General features: G+C 32.5%; 1 protein-coding gene across 2 annotated transcripts; it reads left to right on the forward strand.

Moving 5' to 3' along the window:
• The first annotated feature begins 1,828 nt into the window (after nucleotides 1–1,828).
• Nucleotides 1,829–18,362, forward strand: RBM11 (RNA binding motif protein 11). Of its 2 annotated transcripts, none has more exons than XM_023500426.2 (5): nucleotides 1,829–1,997; nucleotides 10,588–10,750; nucleotides 11,948–12,020; nucleotides 13,530–13,620; nucleotides 16,204–18,362. In XM_023500426.2, the coding sequence occupies exons 1-5, from the start codon at nucleotides 1,899–1,901 to the stop codon at nucleotides 16,486–16,488; spliced, it is 711 nt and encodes a 236-aa protein (XP_023356194.1). In that variant the 5' UTR covers nucleotides 1,829–1,898; the 3' UTR covers nucleotides 16,489–18,362. The 2 variants fall into 2 exon arrangements, with proteins under 2 accessions (XP_023356194.1, XP_031815017.1); XM_031959157.1 differs by having other exon boundaries at nucleotides 1,936–1,997; nucleotides 10,578–10,750.
• The last annotated feature ends 2,565 nt before the right edge of the window (nucleotides 18,363–20,927 follow it).

Genomic DNA, 20,927 nt, shown 5'->3' on the forward strand with positions numbered 1-20,927 from the left:
GACTTAAGAATATAAATTTCATTTTGGAATATATCTCTTTCCATCTTCCTTATCTAGTGAACCATCCCTTGTAATAAATATTTAGATGTTATAAACGTATAAAGGAAGGTGAGGTACTTTGACAATATAATTTCTTTCTGTTGTTTTCCTTGCTGCTCTGCTGAATGCTATAGAAAGGCAATTACCAAAAAAATGTAAACGAAATGTCTTACCTGAGTGAGGGCTTAATTTAAATTAACACACATGTGTAAAGATTATTGTTCTGGACCTGGGGAGCTGAGATATCATCCTTTTTCTTTTTATGAAGAGACCTCTTTTAGTTCTGTACTCAAATGCAGGCACATTTGCCTGGACATACTTCTAAGGAGAAAAAGGAGTTAGACTCTTTCTTGAACTTCCTAGTTCTTTCTATACTCTGTCCCTTGCCATATCCAGAACTAAGAGGAAATGTTACTTTAAAGCTCAGCTTTGATTCATATCTAGTATCCTAGTATCTTAAAAAAGGGATGGAGTAAAAAGTAATCCAACACTATATATACATATGTGTATATATACACACATACACACACACACATCTATCTATCTAGATAGATGTGTGTGTGTGTGTGTGTGTGTGTGTGTGTGTGTGTATTACACTCACCTAGAACATAAAGAATAAAGAGGATTGTAATGGTAAAATGATTTAATATGGATTTCAGATTTTTAATAATGAAAGGGGAATGCTTAAGATCAAGGTTGTTATACTCCCATATATGTCTGAAATAAGGTGAACATTTCAGTTTTTATCTGACATGTACTACTTGTGTGATTATAAGTTAGATTTATCTGTTTCCCAGGTAATTCTCTAATTTAGAGAAGTGTTACAGGTACATATTGTTGGATGATCTTTTTATACTTGTGACTTACTTCATTGATTAAATCCTTGTTCCACGTCCTCCCTCCTCATAAAATGAAGTTCCTTCATTTCCTTATGTTTCTTTCAAAAGTGTTATCTTTAAATATTAAACAGCTATACAAAAATTATATGCAGTACTTTGATAACAGATTTCCCCCCCCCCTTTTCTGCTTTTCTGCTTGAGGATTTATAATAATCATTTCCAGAGAATGCCAAGTACAGTAAGATGTTACAGCTACTACAAAATGAAAAAATCCTCTTTCACCATTTGGGAATCAAATAATTTAGATTCACATTTTAGGAACCCTATTAACTAGGGCAAGTTTCACATGGAAACTATATATATATGCTGCTGCTTATAATGACTGCATCATATTTGCATAGTTAGCTGTCAGCTTTAATTAGCTAATTAACCAATTTTCTTAAACGTAGAAGAACCCAGTTCTTCCTTCAAGGACAAGTCTGTGAACAAACTTTGCTGGCCCTTTTTATAGCTCTTTAACGTTACAGAAAGTATTGTTTCATTTTATTTCATATCACAGTTTTCTGAGTTAGTCTGTAACACAACCCATTAATAAAGAACTTGATTTTTTAAATATTTAGGTGCTCATTTGAAGTACCATCTTTATTGTATTTGTACATTAACCTCCATTCTGATATCTGGCTCTTTCCTAGTCTATTCTCTGAAATCTTGCAGCTTCTATCCTGAATGAATATTCGGTATTGTATGCAACGGGTACGTAAAATAATGAAACAGAACCATAAATCCTTCTGTTTCTCCTTTGCAGCTCCACAATCCGAGTTTAGCATCTTTTAATTCTGAGCCTGATGGAGTCCTAAACCCGAGAGGGGAAGCCGATTGGAGGGAGCTCTGGCCAGTCTCTGAGGGGCGTGCCCCCATCTCTATGGTGACCAGTTAGAAGAGGAGGAAGCTTTGTGGGTACCGGGTGCGGTGGCGTAAAGCGCAGGCGGCGAAGGGAAAGGAGCTGCGGGTCATTGAACAATGTCAGACACATGGGAGAGGACTGCAGACCGAACGGTATTCGTGGGAAATTTAGAGACTAGGGTGCGAGAAGAGATACTTTATGAACTATTTCTGCAGGTAATGCCTTCTTTCCCCTAGGCTTTTGCTTAGGAGGTGGGGGCAGGGCCGGGAGAGCCAGGTTGTGCTGGGCTCTCCCAGCCTAGAGGATTAAGTACTGTCTCCTCTGTTTTGCTGACTTCCCATTCTTCCATATTCTGTTTTAAAAGTCCGATTTCTATGCGCTAGCCTCAGGAACTTAGGGCTCAGGAATCTGTGTGGTGAGGCAGAATGCTGCAATGAAAGGAGTTGTGTCTCGAAAATAAAGGAATCAAGTAAGCAAGGGACTTTAAGATTCCCTTCGCCTCCTTAATGTTAATGAAACTGAGAGATGCTGACTGACTCACCATTATTACATCTAAGTATCTGAGACAAGTCAGTTAACAGGCATTTATTAAGCACTTAATATCCGCCAGGAAATATGAAATACAAAAAAAGGGGCTAACGCCAAGAAGAGAAAACAATTTTGTTCCCTCATGGAACATTTTAATAAGGAACATAGGCAAAAAGTGTGCACAATAAAAGGTGGGATGAATTTTAATTTAATTTTATTTAGTCTAACTTTTTCATTTTACAGATGGAAAAAAGAAGGCACCAAGAGGTTGTGACTTACTTTTTTCCAATTGCAATGGTAGTGGGATTTGAACTGAGATCCTCTGACTTCAAACAAGTTTTGTTTATTTTTTCACTACACAATGCCTAGCTTTAGAATAAGTTCATTGCATCGTAACTTTAGAACTAGAAAATATTTTAAAGAGTTAGTGAAAGAACCTCATTTTATAAAGGAGGAAACTGACATCCAGTAGAGTAATAAGATTTTTCTCAAGGTCACATAGGTAGTAAGCGTCAGAAGCAGGATTTGAAAATAGCTCCTACAGTGCTCTTTCAATTGTATCATGCTTGAATTGCAGGATATGAGTTCTTTTGTTACTTCTACCTTTTACTTCCTGTGTGACTTAGGTCAGTTATTTAACATTTTGGGGATTTGATTTCATTATCTATAAGACTAGGATATTGAAGTTAATGACTTTTGAGTTCCCATTCAGTTCAAAATCTATAAATCTATATTATCTTTTTCTCCAAGATAAATTAAGTCGTCAAGCTTTTTTTTTTTTTTTCTTTTGGCCCTAAAAAACACTCATATCATTGAATCGTAGATTCAAAGCTAATTCGATTCCATTTTTTAAAGATGAGGAAACTACCCTTCTCCCCCAGCATATCTCAAAGCTAGAATATCAATCCAGGTCTTTTGGCTTCAAATCAATGACATTATTTTTATTTCCAAAAGAAGGAACTAAAATTTCATCTGCATCATTATCTTTTTTTTAGGTATATGAAAACAGGAGATCTTGATGACATGAGCCAGTCCAGCCAAGCTTTGACTGAAATATAAATTCATCTTCATACTTATATAGTAGTATTTTTAAGACTGATTGTGGGTATGAATAACAGAAAACATTTTTAGTTTAATGTCTCTGAAGCCAAATGAAGACTATCAATATACAGTGAAAATGAAGAGTGCCAATATGAATATACCTAAAGAAATCAGTTGCAAAATAGGTTATGACAATAATGTCACAAAGGTGGTAGTTTATTTTGAATAGTCTGAAATTCAGGGTTTTTTTTAACTATTAAAATAGCAGAACTGGATGAACTCCATGCTGTCTTCCAGCTCTAAGGTCTTTCAGAGGTCTTTCAAAAGCAAGTTGACACTATGAAGTATGAAGTTTTTCAACTAAATAACCTTAGGTAGTAGACCTTTATTTTTTTTTCAGAAAATGCTCTATATTGGCAGTAGATTCATTTTTTCTTTGACTGTTTTTCCTAGAGGTGTAGTTTGTAAAAATTCACAAAGAACACTTTTTTCATGTTATTTTTTGCTGTTATTGGTTTTTAGCAACAATTTTTGTATCCATAATAGTAAATCCTTATTAAATGAAAACTTGTGAAATAAATGGTATGAGAAATGATGAAGAATTAGGTTATATAATAACCATGAAACCTGAAGAAAAATTGTTTTTGAACTAATATTTTCCATTTAAAAATCACTTCCTAACTTTCTTTACTTTGTTTTTCCTCTCTTTCAGTTTGAGATTATGAACTTTTTCATCATATCTAAAGATGTCACTCCCTTCCTTCTTTTGGGAAAAGCCAGTGGATTTGGCAACAAGGAAATCATTAATGACCTTTGAAAGAGCAAGTTCAGGAAAGCAGTAAAAGCAAAAAGAGTTCAATGAGGTTAAGTAAGTTGGAGGAGATTGAAGTGGAGGCAATAAATATATTTGGTTAGTAGAAATTTTCCAGTAATGGAGAAGAAAGAGATTGATAACTTTAAAATTTAAGATATAGTAATATCAAGAGAGAGATTTTGTGGGAAGTTTTGATTTTAGATAACTAAAGCTTATTTGGAGGCTTAGGGAATGGAAAGGAGAAATGAGAAAGCCCATTTAATAAAGGAAGGTCCCAGAAGATCTCAGGGAAATTATTTCAGGGATACTATTGGTAGAAGAGAGATTAAATAATTTGCTGTCATGGACTTAATATTTAACTTGTAGGAGCTATTAAGATAAAAAACTAAACAGTCCTTTCAAGGAGCTTACATTCTAATTGGGACATATAGAAATATAAAGTAACTATAAGGACTTTGGGAGTGGGACATCATGGATTGGAGGAAAAAGAAAGACTTTGTATAGGAAGTAGTGCTGGAGCTGAGCCTTGAAGAAAGCTAGACTTTTTGAGAGATAGGCTAAACAAGAATTTATTCTACACAAACAATATAGTCTAGACAATGCTTGGTTATGGGAGATGGAATGTGAGGAATAGCAGGAATGTCATGTGGGTCAGTTTTCCTGTAATGTTAAGTATGTGAAGGGAAATAATATGCAATATAATGTGTAAAAGGCTGAAAGGCAGCTGGGAGACAAGGCTAGAAGCATCCTGCAGCCCATTTTCAGGATGTTTTGTAGTGGTGAAAGGGAGGAGACTAAAAAGAAAATGCCTGGGAGTGCAGAAGAAGGGCTGAAATAGGAAATATATCAGGAGAAAAAGCCTCAGTGGAAATGCACCACACAAAACAGGATGATCATCAAAGTAAAACATGAAGAAAACCTTCATTACTATTGAAAAAAAAAACGGGAACTTTAGAGATCATGAAGCAAGAAATTCTAAAGTAGTTTGAAAGAAAAATAGAATTCACAAAGAAAGAAATTAGGAATGAATTTAAATCAGTAATTAGAGTAATTAGAGAAGATAGGGTATACAGAGATAAGGACCACAGAACTCGGCAACATTTTTAAAAATATGAATACTGCAATGCGAGAAATCATAAAAGAAAATTGTGGAGAACTTCTGCATATGTTACTCTGGGGAAAATACATACAAATAACATAGAAATTGAATAGCTGGGTGGCACAGTGCTTAGTTCAGCATCAGTAAATTTGTCAATTTGCAAAGGGTTGAGAAGTCAATGGAAGATTAAGAAAGAAAAGCAACCAGTATGTTTTTCTACACAAAAATAGGAATTTATCTGTGAAAGGGAGGAAAAATCTAGGATGAGAGGGTAGTAGGGTCAAGCAAAGATTTTAAAATAAGTGAAATCTAAATATATTTTAATGGATTTAGGATGTCATAGCAAGTAGACCTGTAACACTCCCAATGATAGCCTGAGCCAGTTTAAAATGGTAATTGGAAATATTTACCAAAGCAAATAAAAATATAATAAATCATAGCTAACCTTATATTTTAAAACTAAGTCCTTCTAGCTATGTGACTCTGGGCAAGTCACTTAAGCCCAATTGCCTCAGTCAAAACAACAACAACAACAACAACAAAAAAACCAAAAAAGAAAAAAACCTAAGTCAATATGCAGCCCTTAGAGATCCTTATATAGATGAGTGAGCCCCATTTCTACTTAAGTATGATATCACTGTCATAGAAGATAGAGTCTTAACTTGGAATCAGGAAGATCTGAATTCAAATTCTGCCTTGACACTTACTAGCAATGTGACCCCTAGACAAGTCACTTAACTTACTATGCCTTATTTATAAAACTGTTGTGTATAAATATGTTTATTCAGATATTTGGGCTCAGTAACTTCCAAGGCTTCTTCTAACCAGAAGTCTATGATACTTTATAAATTTGTAGTGGACCTAGCTGATAGGATTGTGTATTTTCCTCTAGTGTCATTCAGCAGTATTCAAGTTAGAATATAGAAGGAATAACAATAGGAACAATTCAGGTTTCAGGTTTAATAAGACATAAGTAGCAATAGGGTAAGGGATGCAAATATAGAGTACACTATAGATTAACTAACAATCTTGATTTCAAAGGGATCAAAGTAAGACCAGAGCAAGAGTAACTAAAAGAGCTAGGAAAGGTGGGTTGATTGAAGTTCAAAAGAGAAGGAAGGATGTTTTGACAAAATGAAGCAAAGGAAAAAATGGAAAGACAAGGGATTATTATGAAAAAATTTGAATTTCTGGGACAAGGAAGTTGAACAGTTTATCAAGGCCATGATCTTGGTCAAGATCAATTGAAGATATATGTCACTGGCATAGCATTCAAATAGAAAGTATCTCTGTGGGCCACAGATTAGCTTAGAACAATGCAAGTTAACGTCATCTACATTGTATTGTATTTTTTATTTGTTTTGTTAAACATTTCCCAGCTACGTTTTAATCTGGTTTAGGCTACACTGAAAATAAGAGTTTTGTGGGTAGAAAATTTGACATGTCTAACCTAAGTTACAGGATTTTAAGAAGTTGTTAAATCAGTTAATGACAATTTTCAAGATATGACAACATGTCTATTGAGGTCACCAAATGGGATCTCAAAGAGTTTGAGTTAGAGAGCAATACCACATAATGATCTAGGTATTGAATTTGAAAAACATGACAGAAAAACCTCAGGGCTTCTTAATTAAGAGTAGACTGGTATAGAAGGATGGGAGTGAACCTCATAGAAGGGGAAAGTTGCAATAAGGAGCAAGGATTATATCTACTCAGGGAAAAACAACTATATAGACAGGTGTGGATTCAGGATGGGCTGTTCTGGTTGTGGACTTTGGTAAGGTGTTACTACTCATCTATTGTTGTATGATGGATGCTCTTACACCTGGGATGATACTATCTTTGACTCTTGAATAGTTCATTTTTAAAATTTAATTTATTAATTTGGTGAAGCAATTTGGGTTAAGTGACTTGCCCAGAGTCACACCGCTAGGAAGCATTAAGTATCCGAGGCTGGATTTGAACTGAGGTCTTCCTGACTCTAAGGCCACTGAACCACCTTGCTGTCCCTCTTGGAGAGTTCTTAGCTGAGAATTCCTGTGCTATTTTCCCAAATTCCAGCTCACCTTTCTCTGGAAATTAAATCAGCTTAAAATAATAAAGATCCAATGCCAGACATCATGAAGGATAGTGATTACAATACATAGTATTTTAATAGTGCTATAAATCAAACTGGGAATCAGAAAATTGAGTGCTTGCTTAGATTATACCACTAGATCTTGGAGAGGTCACTTAACTTCTCTGTATCTCAGTTTCCTCATGGGCAAAGGGAAGAAGCTTCCAGATCATTTCTAGAACTTAGAAACTTTATAAAAGCAGTCATATCAACAGAATATAGCTAGCTTAAAATATTAGTTACTTTGCCTTCAACTTGGATTTTACTTTACTTGAATTTTAGCTTTAAAAAGATTCAAATTTTCTTTTGTAAGACAGTATCAAGGTACAAAAACTTTTATGTTTAACATACACCAATACAAAAATAGTATTAGTATTTTTTGTCAACAAAATGTTCTTTTATCTTTACATGCTCATCTAAATATAATATCAGGAAGTGATTAACCTTTTAGGATACATTTTAGCATTATAGTATTTAATATTTTCTTAAGGTGTAAGAAGCAACAAAAGGAATTTCTATTCTGAATCTAATTCTTAGCAACAATGAGAAATTGATTGCTAGAGTAGAACTAGCAACTTTGCAGAAGAGAAAAATACCATTCCCTCTTAGGTTTTGTGGCAGAAGAAAAGAAAACTTGCATATTTTGATATGTATTGTAGATTTGGTAAAGAAGATTTAAAGGATTCAGGAAAAGGATAAAAACTAAAAGGCTGACTAAAATTCTAGTTGAGGAATCTCAGGAGATATGAGATGTTTCAGGAATGAAATTTCCAAGGCATAAACAGAAGTGTTTTGATGAAGAGGAAAAGGGGAACGATTTAAAGAGACCGTTGTGGCTATATAAGGAACCAATCAGAAAATTCAAATTTTCTAGAAAAAGCCTGTGTAAAAGATGTAAACAAAGGAAATTGTTGGAAATAAATAAGATAATAGGACAGTATCCTTTAGGAACTGTAATAGTAATTAAAGCTCACAATAAACTGGGGTTGATGAGGAAACCTAAGGAATTTGATTGTTTTCACTATTTTGGGTGAAATGGGATGGGAGGGTAGACTGTCTAAATAGAATGGATCATGATAACTAGAAAGTTGAATAGCCTAGTTTTTATTATTTGTTTCCTTAGAAAAAGAAGATTGCCTCCGAATGCAACAAAAATAACTATTTGAGAGCTGATTCCCAAGGTAGATAGGGAGATAGGATGAAAGCATCTAACTGCACTTCAGATTAGTCCCAGATGAACTATGTTTTAATACACTAAGAGAACTAGAATGTGTGATTGTTGAACTATTATCAGTGATTTTAGAAAAATGGAAAGAAGAGAAGAAAGACTAAAGATTTTTTAAAATACCATCCCAATTTTAAAAAGTGGGAGAAGGAGCATGAAAATGTGTAGCCAGGTGAGCTTGACTTATAGGCTAGGATTTTTCCAAGAATTAATTATTTAAAAATTAATTAATGAGTGTCTAGAAAAAGAAAATGATTATAAAAAGCTGACTTGACGTCATAGAAAAAAATAGAAAAGGCTGGACTAACCTCATCTTTTCTTTTTTTTTTTTCTTTCTGCTTCAACTACTGATTTTCCTGGCTTACTAAAATCCCACCATTTATAGGAAATCTTCCCTAACTCCTCTGTCTTCCTATTTCAATGTCTTCCTATTTACACTGTATATAACTTTGTTTATATTTGTTTGCATTTTGCTTCCTTCATTAGATTATAAGCTCCTTTAGGATAAGGCTTGCCTTTTATATCTTTTTGTATGCCTAATGCTTAGCAGGGTGTCGTCAGACACTAAGTGTCACAAAATAGACCAATAGTAATATATGTTTATTTATTGACAAATATGATGTAGATAACAGTTGTATGGAAATCTGAACAACTGGTTTAACAAAACAAGGTTGAAAATCCTCAGGATTGAGATATGTGAAGATCAATTGAAGGGATTGCTTTTGTATAGCCCACAAAAGTGAAAAGACTTGGAAGTGATGCAATGATTTTGTTCAAGAATTTGCAAAACTCTCATGTGGGAAAAGGAATAGACAAATTCTACTTTTCCACAAATGACAGAATAAGGAGAAATCTGTCAGTTATAAATAAATAAATGGATGTAGGGATGATAATAAGCTTGAGGTAAAGAAAAACTTATGAACAATTAGAGCTATGCAGAAGAGAAAATTGAATGCTTTGGAAAGTATTGACATCCTCTTTACAACAGGTTTTCAAGCAGAAACTGGATGAATGTTTCGTGTACATTATAGGAGACTCTTGTTGATGTAAAGATAGTACTACCTGATTTCTTCCAACTGAGAAATTCCATGATTAAATGGTTTCTGAAATGATTTTACATTTCCAAATTCAAAGTTCCTTTTATGTAAATTTGATTCTCTGGAATCTGAAACTTTCTTTTCCCCATTGAATGCTGACAGTATATAAAGGAACAGAAAAAGAATGTTAAAATATCACTTATTCTGTTTACTTATTTTCTAATTTTGGTAAGAGTGCCATATCATCTAAGGCCAAATTTAATATTATGTTGTATTATATTTTTATTTATTTTGCTGAATATTTCCTGATTATATTTTAATCTAGTTCAGGCATTACTCTGCGATGAGTTTGATACCTCTGATCTAAAGGAATTAAGTATTATGTTTATGTATTTATTATATATTTTAGATTTCCATCTGGGCTGTGTAAGAATTTTATTTAAAAAGTTTGTCATTCAAAATATGAGAAATATTTAAACTATTTTGAACTGAACTATTCATTATTGTTAATGTTCTGAAGTACTCATTATATTATATAACAAAGATTGTGGTAATACTTATATAAATTGAATATAAAGACTTTTTAAAGACAGAAATTTTCTAAATGGTTTCAAATATAAGATGCTTTTTTAATTAGTAAATAAGAGTACCTATTATAAGATGCTTGAGTCAAATACTGATGGTATAATATTAAATTTTGCAAATTTTATAATATATATTATAACATAATATACAATAATGTATTGTATAATATAATAGTATGTATATTTTATTATAATATAATATGTAAAATTCTGCAAGTGATTTCTTATACATATATACATATACATATACATATATATATATATATATCTTGGGGATCATGATTTATAATAACTAAACTGGCATAAGACTTAAGAATAACTTTTGAGATTTATGACAAAATAACTTTTAAGTTCATTGCAGGCCGGACCATTAACCAGAGTGACCATATGTAAGGATAAAGAAGGAAAACCCAAACCTTTTGGATTTGTCTGTTTTAAACATCAAGAATCAGTATCCTATGCTATAGCTTTGTTAAATGGAATTCGTTTATATGGTAGACCAATTAATGTGCAATATAGATTTGGTAAGTCCTATATTTCTTGAATTCACATTGTAACAATTTAAAATGTGGTAGTTAAGTTTTATGTTGTTATTATTACATAGGTCAAGCAGCTAATCCTGAATATTCTACCAAATTAACAGAGACAAGACCTAAAGAATAATGGTTTGAGCCATAGTTCTAGCTATGACATAAGCTTATTATATGAATAAATCACTAAACTCCTTTGTGCCCTGGTTTCTTCATTTATTACATGAAATATTTGGATAAGATGATCATTTGGAACCCTCTCAGCTTTACCATTTTGTTTTAGTATCTTTTACTGTCATTTCATTTAACTGAGGCTTCTGAATGAGCCTAAAGGTTCTTTTATGGGACTAAAGGTTTTTTGATATTAGAATTGCAAGTTTTTTGCTCACTTGTCATTGTTGATTATAAAAAAAAATACTGTGAATACTGATACTCTATTGCAAGGTGAGACCATACCTTTTAGGACTCAGAGAACCTCCCAATAATAGTGCTATGTGTTCAGCAGTTTTCTGGAGCTAGCTATATTTCTCAAATAAATGTTTGTAATACCTCCTTAATATGTCAAAGAATCTGAATCAATACTTCATGTTTTCTATTGTCTAATTTTTCCCCTTTGAACTAGAAGCATTGCCTTCTTGGGAGAAGAGCTTTTTGTCTCAATTTATTTCTGGCAAGTGGAAAATTAAATAAATAGGTTTTTTCTTTGGGAATAGTCTATTACATGTTTTTAAAAAAGTTCAGTAGATGTTTTCTTTGGGGCATATAGCTGACTAATACCTAAAGATTTGCCCAACATATATGTTATACCCCATCCCTGTCTTTCATTCTGTAATGTAGTGTTGCATTTTCCATATCACTACAGATTTGATAGTTAAAACCTTTTACATAAAAGTAAAAGTGGTACTGATAGTTTTAAAGATGTAAATGACATCATTTTCTATAACCCTCTTCTTGTGCAATTTTTACGAAATGCAGTAAAATTGAATATATAGTACTTATAATTCAATAAGAATCATGTGTGTGTGTTTGATGGAAAACCTCTATATTATTCCTTCATCTGAGATAATTGAAATCTATTACATGCATCTATTTTAATCATGACCACTCTGCCACTTTAATTGATGTAGTGATAAATCAAAAACAAAACTATCTAGGAAATTATAACTCACATAATCTTCTGATCTTTTGTAGGGAGTTCCCATTCAGCTGAGTTGAATAACCAAGTTGCTGAGAACTATGTTAACATAAATTCACAAATTTACAGGTAATAAAATAGTTTGTAGAAAAAAATGATAGAAGTTCACATATTCCAATGAAAATGAGAGCTAATGATGTTTGTATATACATGTAGATGCCTATACAGATGTATGTGCATATCCATAATCTGTGTGTGTGCACATGTGCAGTATAAAAAGTGTAAACTTTGCTACCAATCCAGAGTATTGAGGAGTACCTTACTTTGTTACCAAAGTAGGTAAACCTGTTTGTTTAATAAAAGAGAAGTGAAAATAGAATGTTTTAAAAGAAGTATAAACTTTATCATTTTCAACTTCAAGTGGTAGTACATCCAGTACATTATATTCTTTTTTTATAACTATGTTGTTGGGTTAAAGATTGGTAGACTGGACTTAGAGGATTCTCTGTTTTTAGTCTTCTGATCTGAAGCAGAGATACATCCACTTAATCTTTAAGACCAGAGAAAAATCACATAGTGTTCTTCTCTTAATATTTTTATTCTGGTGAAATCTAATTATAATAATTACTAAGGGAAAATCTAAAAAGAAAATGTTATCATGCTTTAAATAGGCAGCCATCACTTTTGTTTAGACAGTGCCCAATCCATCTATTCAAATGGCTGATGCAGACCCTGCTTCTTCCTGTCCCCTTTCCTTCTCCACATATTAGAACATCTGCTACAACTGTCATGATAATAATTGAGGTAGAAATTATAGAACTTTTTAGAAAATTCGGAAGTGAAAGAAAGTAGGAGGAAAGCTATCAAATTCAGGAACACATCAGACAAACTGATCTTGCAGCAACAAAGAAAGGAAGGAAATGAGTATTTATTAAGTACCTATTATGTTCCAGGCACCACACTAAGCTTTTTACAAATATTATTTATTTCTCACAACCTGGATAGGTACATATTATTGTTATTTCTTTTGCATTTGAAGGAATTCAAACAGAAGTTAACTGGCTTTCCCAAGGACTCATAGCTAGTAAGAATCTGAACTTCGATTTAAACATGGTTTTTTGCCATGGAGATGTATTTAAAAAATAAAACATGCTCTCCATGCTCTCAAGGAGTTTATATTCTAACACAGAAATAACATAGAAGATTTCAGCTGCAAATTAAATGGGAGTTTCTTTAGGGTACAATAGCAAAACAGATGATAGTATCTCTTTTTTAATATAATTTTTCCTGAAAAAATCCTTTCAGTTTCTCATATTGAACCATTTGACAATGCCTGGACTTTAGTAGTAAGAACTGTATTTCCTGGGTTTTCAATATATATGGTTTTAGCACCTGCAGGAAGTTGCAAAAATGCATTAAAGACATTAGAGACGTTTTGATCACTGTAGTAGAAGCATTACTATTCCAAAAGCTCTTGAACTCAAGGTCCCAGGAAGTCTCTACTGGGGTCCTAAAGTGGTCAAGATTGATTTTCTACTAGTGATTTCTTTTATACTGCTTCCTAGAAAAGATAGGGGTGTGTGTGTATTTCTATTTTTTAAAAGTATAAATTTCTAGGTTTTATATTTCTTTTCATAGAAATGAAGACTATTTGTCAAGAGCATTTCCCATACAAACTTTTACAGCAAATGATGTTAACTTTACTCAGGAATTTGGCTCTCACAATATGGTAAGTTTAATATATGTATGTATAAATACACACACATATATATGTGTGTATATATAGCTATACACATGGACACATATAGCTATTGTTGTTGGTTTAGGGAGAAGTATCAGTTTTTATTTGTGGTTTCTTCAGTATGGGAAAATCCTAGTGTGGAAATTTCTTTCACCTGATGCATATCAGCAATTCCTCCATAAATTTTAGAGAGGTAATAGCTACAGCAGGGTTTCTTAAACTTTTCCCACTCATAACCCCTTTTTTCCTGAGAAATTTTTACATGACTCTGGCTTTATAGGTATACAAATCAAACATTTATTGATTATAAATAATTATGTTGCACCCCATACTTTCAGTTGTGAGACCTCTTATGAAGTTGTGAGCCACAGTTCACAGAAGCTGAAACCTAGGGCACTTGGTTGGTCATAATCATAAAGCTAATTTGTGTTAGAATCAGAACTTGAACCTATGTCTTTTTGGTGTCTTCTCTATTATTTTTCATTTATTTGGCTTAGTTTGTAATATCAAGTTTAAAATGAAGAAAGAAAAACTGTGTAAAGCAAATCTGTGCAGGGTTATTAAAGACAAATTATTTTTTAAAAGCTGGTGTGAAATTTTCATTTTGTTTCTTATAGTGTGTTGATATACTACTGTATTTTCTTTACACTGAATCCCCATATATCTGTTATCTCAAGAAATAGATGGTAAGAAGGACTTCCAATAACCAAAATTTGTCATTAGGAAGAGATAGAAGTCAGTAGGGCATGTGCAGTTTTAAAAATATAAAGACCGTTATTAGCTGAAAGTGTTTTCATATTTGGCCTATTGTAACTTGCTTTCTGTGATTAATCTAATTATGAAAAGTTTTGCAAGCTATTTGTTGTAAGTTTTTAAACATAATTACGGGGCAGAGTATTAAAGATGGGGAAAGATAATGATAAGATTGATACCAGTTTTTAGCTAATCTGTAAACTTTAAGTTAGCTGTTTTTGTTCTAAATGTGTGGTAATTAAATCAGTGAGTAAGCATACTACTGTAAGAATTGTACCATATCCATACTGACATTCTTACTGCAAATGAAGCAAGACATAAGTTATAGTTAGGCTTCGAAGATTTTCTATCTCATTTAAAATCTTATGTTATTTTTATTGATGTCTTTTGATTTTATGACTTTTTTTTTCTAAATACATCCTTCTCCACCTCCCATACACATTGAACCATCCCTGAGTGACAAAGAATTTATTCCTTAAGAATAATTTGTAAATTTAACCTTTTAAATTTATTGATCTTTTTTGTATTTGAGATTTCATCAGTATGAGTATTCCTTCTGTAGATTTAAATCAATTCTTATCAAATGGTTCTTGTTTATTTTCTCATAAATTGTCCTTAACAAATTTGTTCCTCCTGCTAGGAGCTTTCTGCTCAACTATTTAATATCTTGACTATTTATTAATTGGCCTCTCATATTTCATTTTATGGTCATATATATCTTTCCTCTATACTATTTTCAAGTATATTTTAATATAGGGATAACTATGATTTCATTAGCATAAGAAACTCCTGGATGAAGGAACCCTTTTATATCAGTAAAATTGGCCCCTTCTCTTTAACTTACAATGTTAAAGATTTATCTAGAGTATTGATGATTAAGTCAGTTGTACAGGGTCACATATATAGTATGTTTTAGAGACAGAATTCGCACCAAGATATTGGCTTTGAGGCTTGCTCTCTATCCATTACTCCAGAGATGTCAAACATAGCCTCTGGGCTTCCCAAGTGTTGCTGTACCAGATTCAAATGGAAATGTAAAATATTTAATGAAATAAATAAATACAATAAAACATGTATAACACAACATTTTAAAACTGTCAGCATGTAGTTTGAAAGAAATATATACATGGATTAAACCTCCTTTCTATTTGAGTTTGTCACTACTATATCCCAAACCATTCTGCTTCTACTACTTAATGAGTGATATTTGATAACAATTTCCAGCTTATTTAATATAAATATAGGTGTCTGTTTTCATTCGAAATTTTAAATTCAAAATTGTGGCATTTTATGGTTTTCTAAGTCATATTGCATTAAAAGGAAAATATTGGCATTAAATAAATGGATATTTGCAGCAATAAGTAGTTTTCATTTATTCAAATGCTATTCAGCTTGATATTCTTCTTTTATTGCCCTATAGTAAGTAACCAAGATAAATATATTGAGGGAACCTGTTCAGCTGTAAATCATAGGCTGATCAACAGATGTTTTTCTTCCCCTTTGTTTTTTCTCAACTCTGAAGGTTTGATCCTTATAAATTGAGGGGAACCTTAATTCCCTTATCTTTAAAACAATCTTTAATTTATGATTAATTACTAAGGCAGTTTTTCTCTGTCTCATCTATCCGCCTTATAGTGTTATGTCATGTATTTTGATTGTCTTTAATTTCTATTTCAGAAATTTCCCTATTATGCATAACCACCATATCTCCTTTACCAATAAATACTTTGATTTAATAAGCACTTATGTATTTAGAATATACAGAGATTGTTACATTTATTGTCTTGTTCTTATCCATAAATCTTTTTTTAATCATAGCAACATCCTATATACAATTTGATGGCACAACCTTCAAAATGCCAGATGACACCACCACTAACTTCAAGCTTTTCTCTATTATCCATGCTAAATCCTCTTTCAGATTTGGATGCTAGATCAAGTTCTTTTGAGTTTGTTCACCAACCAACTGACTGGGACTTTTATCTAATGAATAAAAGAAAATGGCAGCCAGAAACTAGTGATAGCAGCACAGAAGATGACATAGGAAAAGTAAGAGAATGTAACCAAAAATACAGGAGGTATAAGAAGAGAAAAAGAAATTAACTTGTATTTAAATGAAAGATTTAATCTATATTACACTTGGAAAAAAAATCACATTTGTGCAGTTAGATTAATTATGATTTATGATTTATTTTTAAATGAATTATATAACCAATTTTATATTGACATTCAATTTCATGCTTTGAATTAAGAAAAATTACAAATGATATATCAACATACTTGTCTTCTATTTTTAGGGGTTACAACAGCCTCACCTAAAAATATACTGTATTCAAGGTAATGGTTTCTACTAAGCCAACCAAAAAAATATTTATGGAATATCTTCCATATATAAGGCACCATATATTAGTCAATCCATGCTCACTACCTAATTCTCCTTGTCATCAATAAATCATAGCTATAAGAACAGTGGTTTTTTTCATGTAGCAAACTAATACAAGGGTTTAAAAAATGCATTTTTCCTAATAAATAAATAGGTTTTATTCACCTCCCTTATACTTTTCATAATTACTGTGTTCTTTGATTCAAACTTTGTGTTATGGATTTTTAAGGTATTTGAGATAGGTTCTAATGAAAGAAGTCACAAAACTGCTTAAGACTAATTGTTACAAAATTGCTTACCAGTTGTCTTGGCTTGTGGGAATAAATTTATGTATTATCAATTGTATATGCCTGAATTATATAGAAACAATTGAATTTCCATCTTTGTCTTTTATTACTAAATCACATGCAAATTATCTTCCTATTATAGTGTATCAGTCTTAACTTTGCTAGCATTTAGAGTAAATTTGTTTTAAATTTATTCAGTCTTAATAACCTAAATTCATATTAAGTGAACTTAATATTTTTTCAGTCTATTCAAGTTTGATATTTCTCTAAATTTTTTTTGCAACTCAGATTATTATAGAATTGATATTTCAAGATAAATCAGCAAGTATTTATTTTGGGATAAGATATTATGCCATTAGGAACATGAAATAATTTATTAAGCAATAATTAACAAAATTAATCATAATTTATGATAAATTATAATTATTGTATAATTTTCAAATTGTATTTTTATCAGATTAATTACATAGCTACATCAGAGATCCAGATAAAGAATTATTTTTTATTTGCCAAAATTAATTGAAATAGATTTGTATGAAATTATTGAGATTACTCTCTTCAGATCAAGAGACTAATCATTAATATTTAAGAATTTTTCTTTTATCATGTTGTCCTAAGACAATCATTTCCCTGAAACATGAAATAAGTACATTTAAATTTAAATTTATATAATCAAAAAGTTACAAATAATTTTCTGGTGGCCAGATTAAACAGAGGATAGATCTCAGTACTCACAGTGAGGAACACTTGAATTCAAATCCTGCTTCAGACAGTGGATATGTGATATTTAGGTAAGTCACTTACCTCTACATCCTGAATTGTAAAAGGAGGAAAATAATAGTACCTACTTTTCAGACTATTGTGAGGAGTCAATTAGTTAAGCTCTGTAAAACACTTAGCAAAGATTAAAGTATTATGTAAATGCTAGCTATTAGTGTTGGGTTATTATTACTACAAAAAAGTTTTAATTATATTTGTGAATGGTATGGCATTTTTAAATATCATGAAAATTTAAAATATTGGAAATGTGTAGAAATTAAGTGTGGCTTTTTTTTTTTTGTTATAGAGAACTCTTACATAAGGAAATTCCTTCTACCAATATAGATTGGCACAGTCTTTGCAGTTTATAATCTTGGGCAGTTAAAATTGTCTAAAACACTAAAAATGTATTTTGTTCTAAGTGACTTGCCCAAGATCATGTAGTCAGTACAACCAATTGTATTAGAGAGAGGAATTTAACCTAGAGCTTCCTGGCTGATTTTCAATAATGTATAATATGATTTATTCTTTATTCGTTATGCAAACTGGAAAAGAAAAATAAACTTTTATTTTCAATTCTTGAAGAATTTGTTAATTTGGAATTTATTCAGAATGGAAAATATTTTTTACAGCACCAATAGAAGTTGGAAAACAAAACAACCAAAAAAGTCTAGATTTCTTAAGAGGATTCATAATGTAAACCTTCATAGATTCTAATCCTATTCTGCCTTTCTGGACTATTTTCATACTACTTATTCACTATATATCCTATAGTTTACCCAAATCTCACTACTTGGCATTTTTCAAATGTATCCTGTTCTTGTCTTCTAAATCTTTGCTCCTGCTGTTTATTTTTGCCCTCATAGCAGATCTCTCCCTGATAAAATCCTATCTTAAAAGCCAAGCTCATCTTTCACCTCCCTTCATTCAAGATATCTTTTCTGAATTTCCTTTCCTTGTTTGTTCTATCCATGTACAGTTCTTTCAAAATCCATAACAATTTGTACTTCTTTTAGAACAATTTATTATATTGTAGCTATGTGTCTGTAATTTTGTGTGTCTCTTCCCATCCCCCAAAAATGATTATAAATTCTTCAAAAGCAGGAACAATGTTATTCATCTATACATTTTATATGCAAAATAATTTGTTTCATTCAATTCAGTCTATGAATTAAGATTTGTTTTTACTCACAGTTTATAGCGTGACTCATTAACAAACTTTTTCATCTGTATAAACTTTTTTTCTAAAACGTATGACTAGGATACCTTTATAATAATCCAGGCAAGAGATGATAAGGCACCAAGATGGTAGCCATATAAAATGGGTACAGACATAAGAAATATTGAGGTGGAGTAAAAAAAAATTGGCACTTACTACTTATGCCAACTAATAGCTGTCTGCAGCTGTTCTATTTCACTTGCTGGTTCACTTTGCATCATGAAATGTGGGTATTTAAATAGTTTTTCCCTTGTTTTCCTTTGTTTAAAAGATATAAGATATTTTTATGTTTTGCATAGGACAAAAGCCTTAATTTCTAGTGAGAGTTAGCTGTAGCATGCAAACAAACAAACAAACAAAAAAAAACCCTTAAAATTTGAGAAGGCCAAGAATTCCCAAATCAGCTTCTTCTCTGACTCCCAGGACTAAAGTCACTTTCTCCCATTGTTGAGGTTGGAAAGGTATAATGGCAGAGAAACAGGCAAGATAGAGATTAGAGAGTTTTTAATATTTTTTTTTGATTTCTGAGAGGGAGAGATTTTCTGGGACCAAAGGATCCATTTTGGTCCCAGAGCTGATGTCTGGATGTCAGCAGCAGCAGCATCAAATGTGAGATTCCAATGACATATATGTGTGTGTGTGTGTGTGTGTGTGTAGCTCTAAGATCAGGATAGAAAGGGGTGGAGTCCGAATACTGGTAAATGCCAGAATTTCCTGAAATGGACCATCAATTTGGTTCTGACAGGGTGGATGGGTGAAGGGGAGAGGACCATAAAATCTTGAGAATTTAGGAGGATTTAAGAGCCTGGATGTCTGAACTCCCCCTTGTCTTGAGATGATATAGTTATAATCTTAGAGTAGCCAGCCCTAAATTATATTAATCCTAATAGTCATGAAGCAGGGGGGAAGGGGGAGAGGGATTTGCAACTGGGGGATTGAGGCAGAACAAGGAACTGAGGCAGAACAATTTAGGGAAATTGAGGCAGGACAACTTAGGGAAACTGAGGCATGACAATAAAAGGGAGCTGTGGCACAACAAAGGGGACTCCAAAAGTTTGGGGTCTAGTGTTATGTTGGGACATATCCAGTGGCTTGGGGTGTCCCACTATAGGATTGTGGGAGAGAAAAATATGTGGGCTTACCTTGATGAGGGAATTAAGCCAGGGGAGGTCAGGCTCTCCCTCTACTGGGCCACCAAATGTTGAAGTTAGGAAGGAAGCAAATTTTATTGTAATTGTAACTCTATTATAAGCAGGCTGAATTTCAAAAGAAATTAGAAAGTCCTAAGACAGAGGAGACCTCTTTATCCAGCTTTCTGTCGTTGACATGTTAATTCTATGGACCAGAGGAGTGGTCTCCAGAATTTGGTTATCACTGACCAATGGATTATCTATCCAATACTCGACAATCAACTGAAGAGCAGTCTATTCACTGTTGTCTCAGGAGTTTCATCTGTGCAACTATCCTGAGGCCAGAAACTATCTTAGCAAGAAGTTTGTCTATTTAGAATCATACAGATTGGGGATGGGAGTTTCCTGAGGCAGACTACAAAGCCAGAAGATTTAGGACTACTGACTTATTGTTAGAACAGAAGTCCCCTCCCGCCCAAAATCAGGGGACCTCAAATGCTATATTACATTACCCTCTCTGAACATACTTTCTGGCACTTCTTCCCACAATACAATAGACTGTGTTTTGGTGAACCTTTAGGGAAAGGGGTGCTTGGGACTCTTTGTTTCTACTGTTCCAAATCTTCTGAGCTAGCTTAGACTCCAAATATTGGAGTTGTGTGTTTTCAATGGAGTTGGAATTGTACACACACACACACACACACACACACACGCAAAATTATAAAATTGATTTTGTTTTTAAGGGGAAAAAACACTATTCTCTC

Source organism: Sarcophilus harrisii, chromosome 3 (genome assembly GCF_902635505.1).
Source record: "Sarcophilus harrisii chromosome 3, mSarHar1.11, whole genome shotgun sequence".
NCBI lineage: Eukaryota > Metazoa > Chordata > Mammalia > Dasyuromorphia > Dasyuridae > Sarcophilus > Sarcophilus harrisii.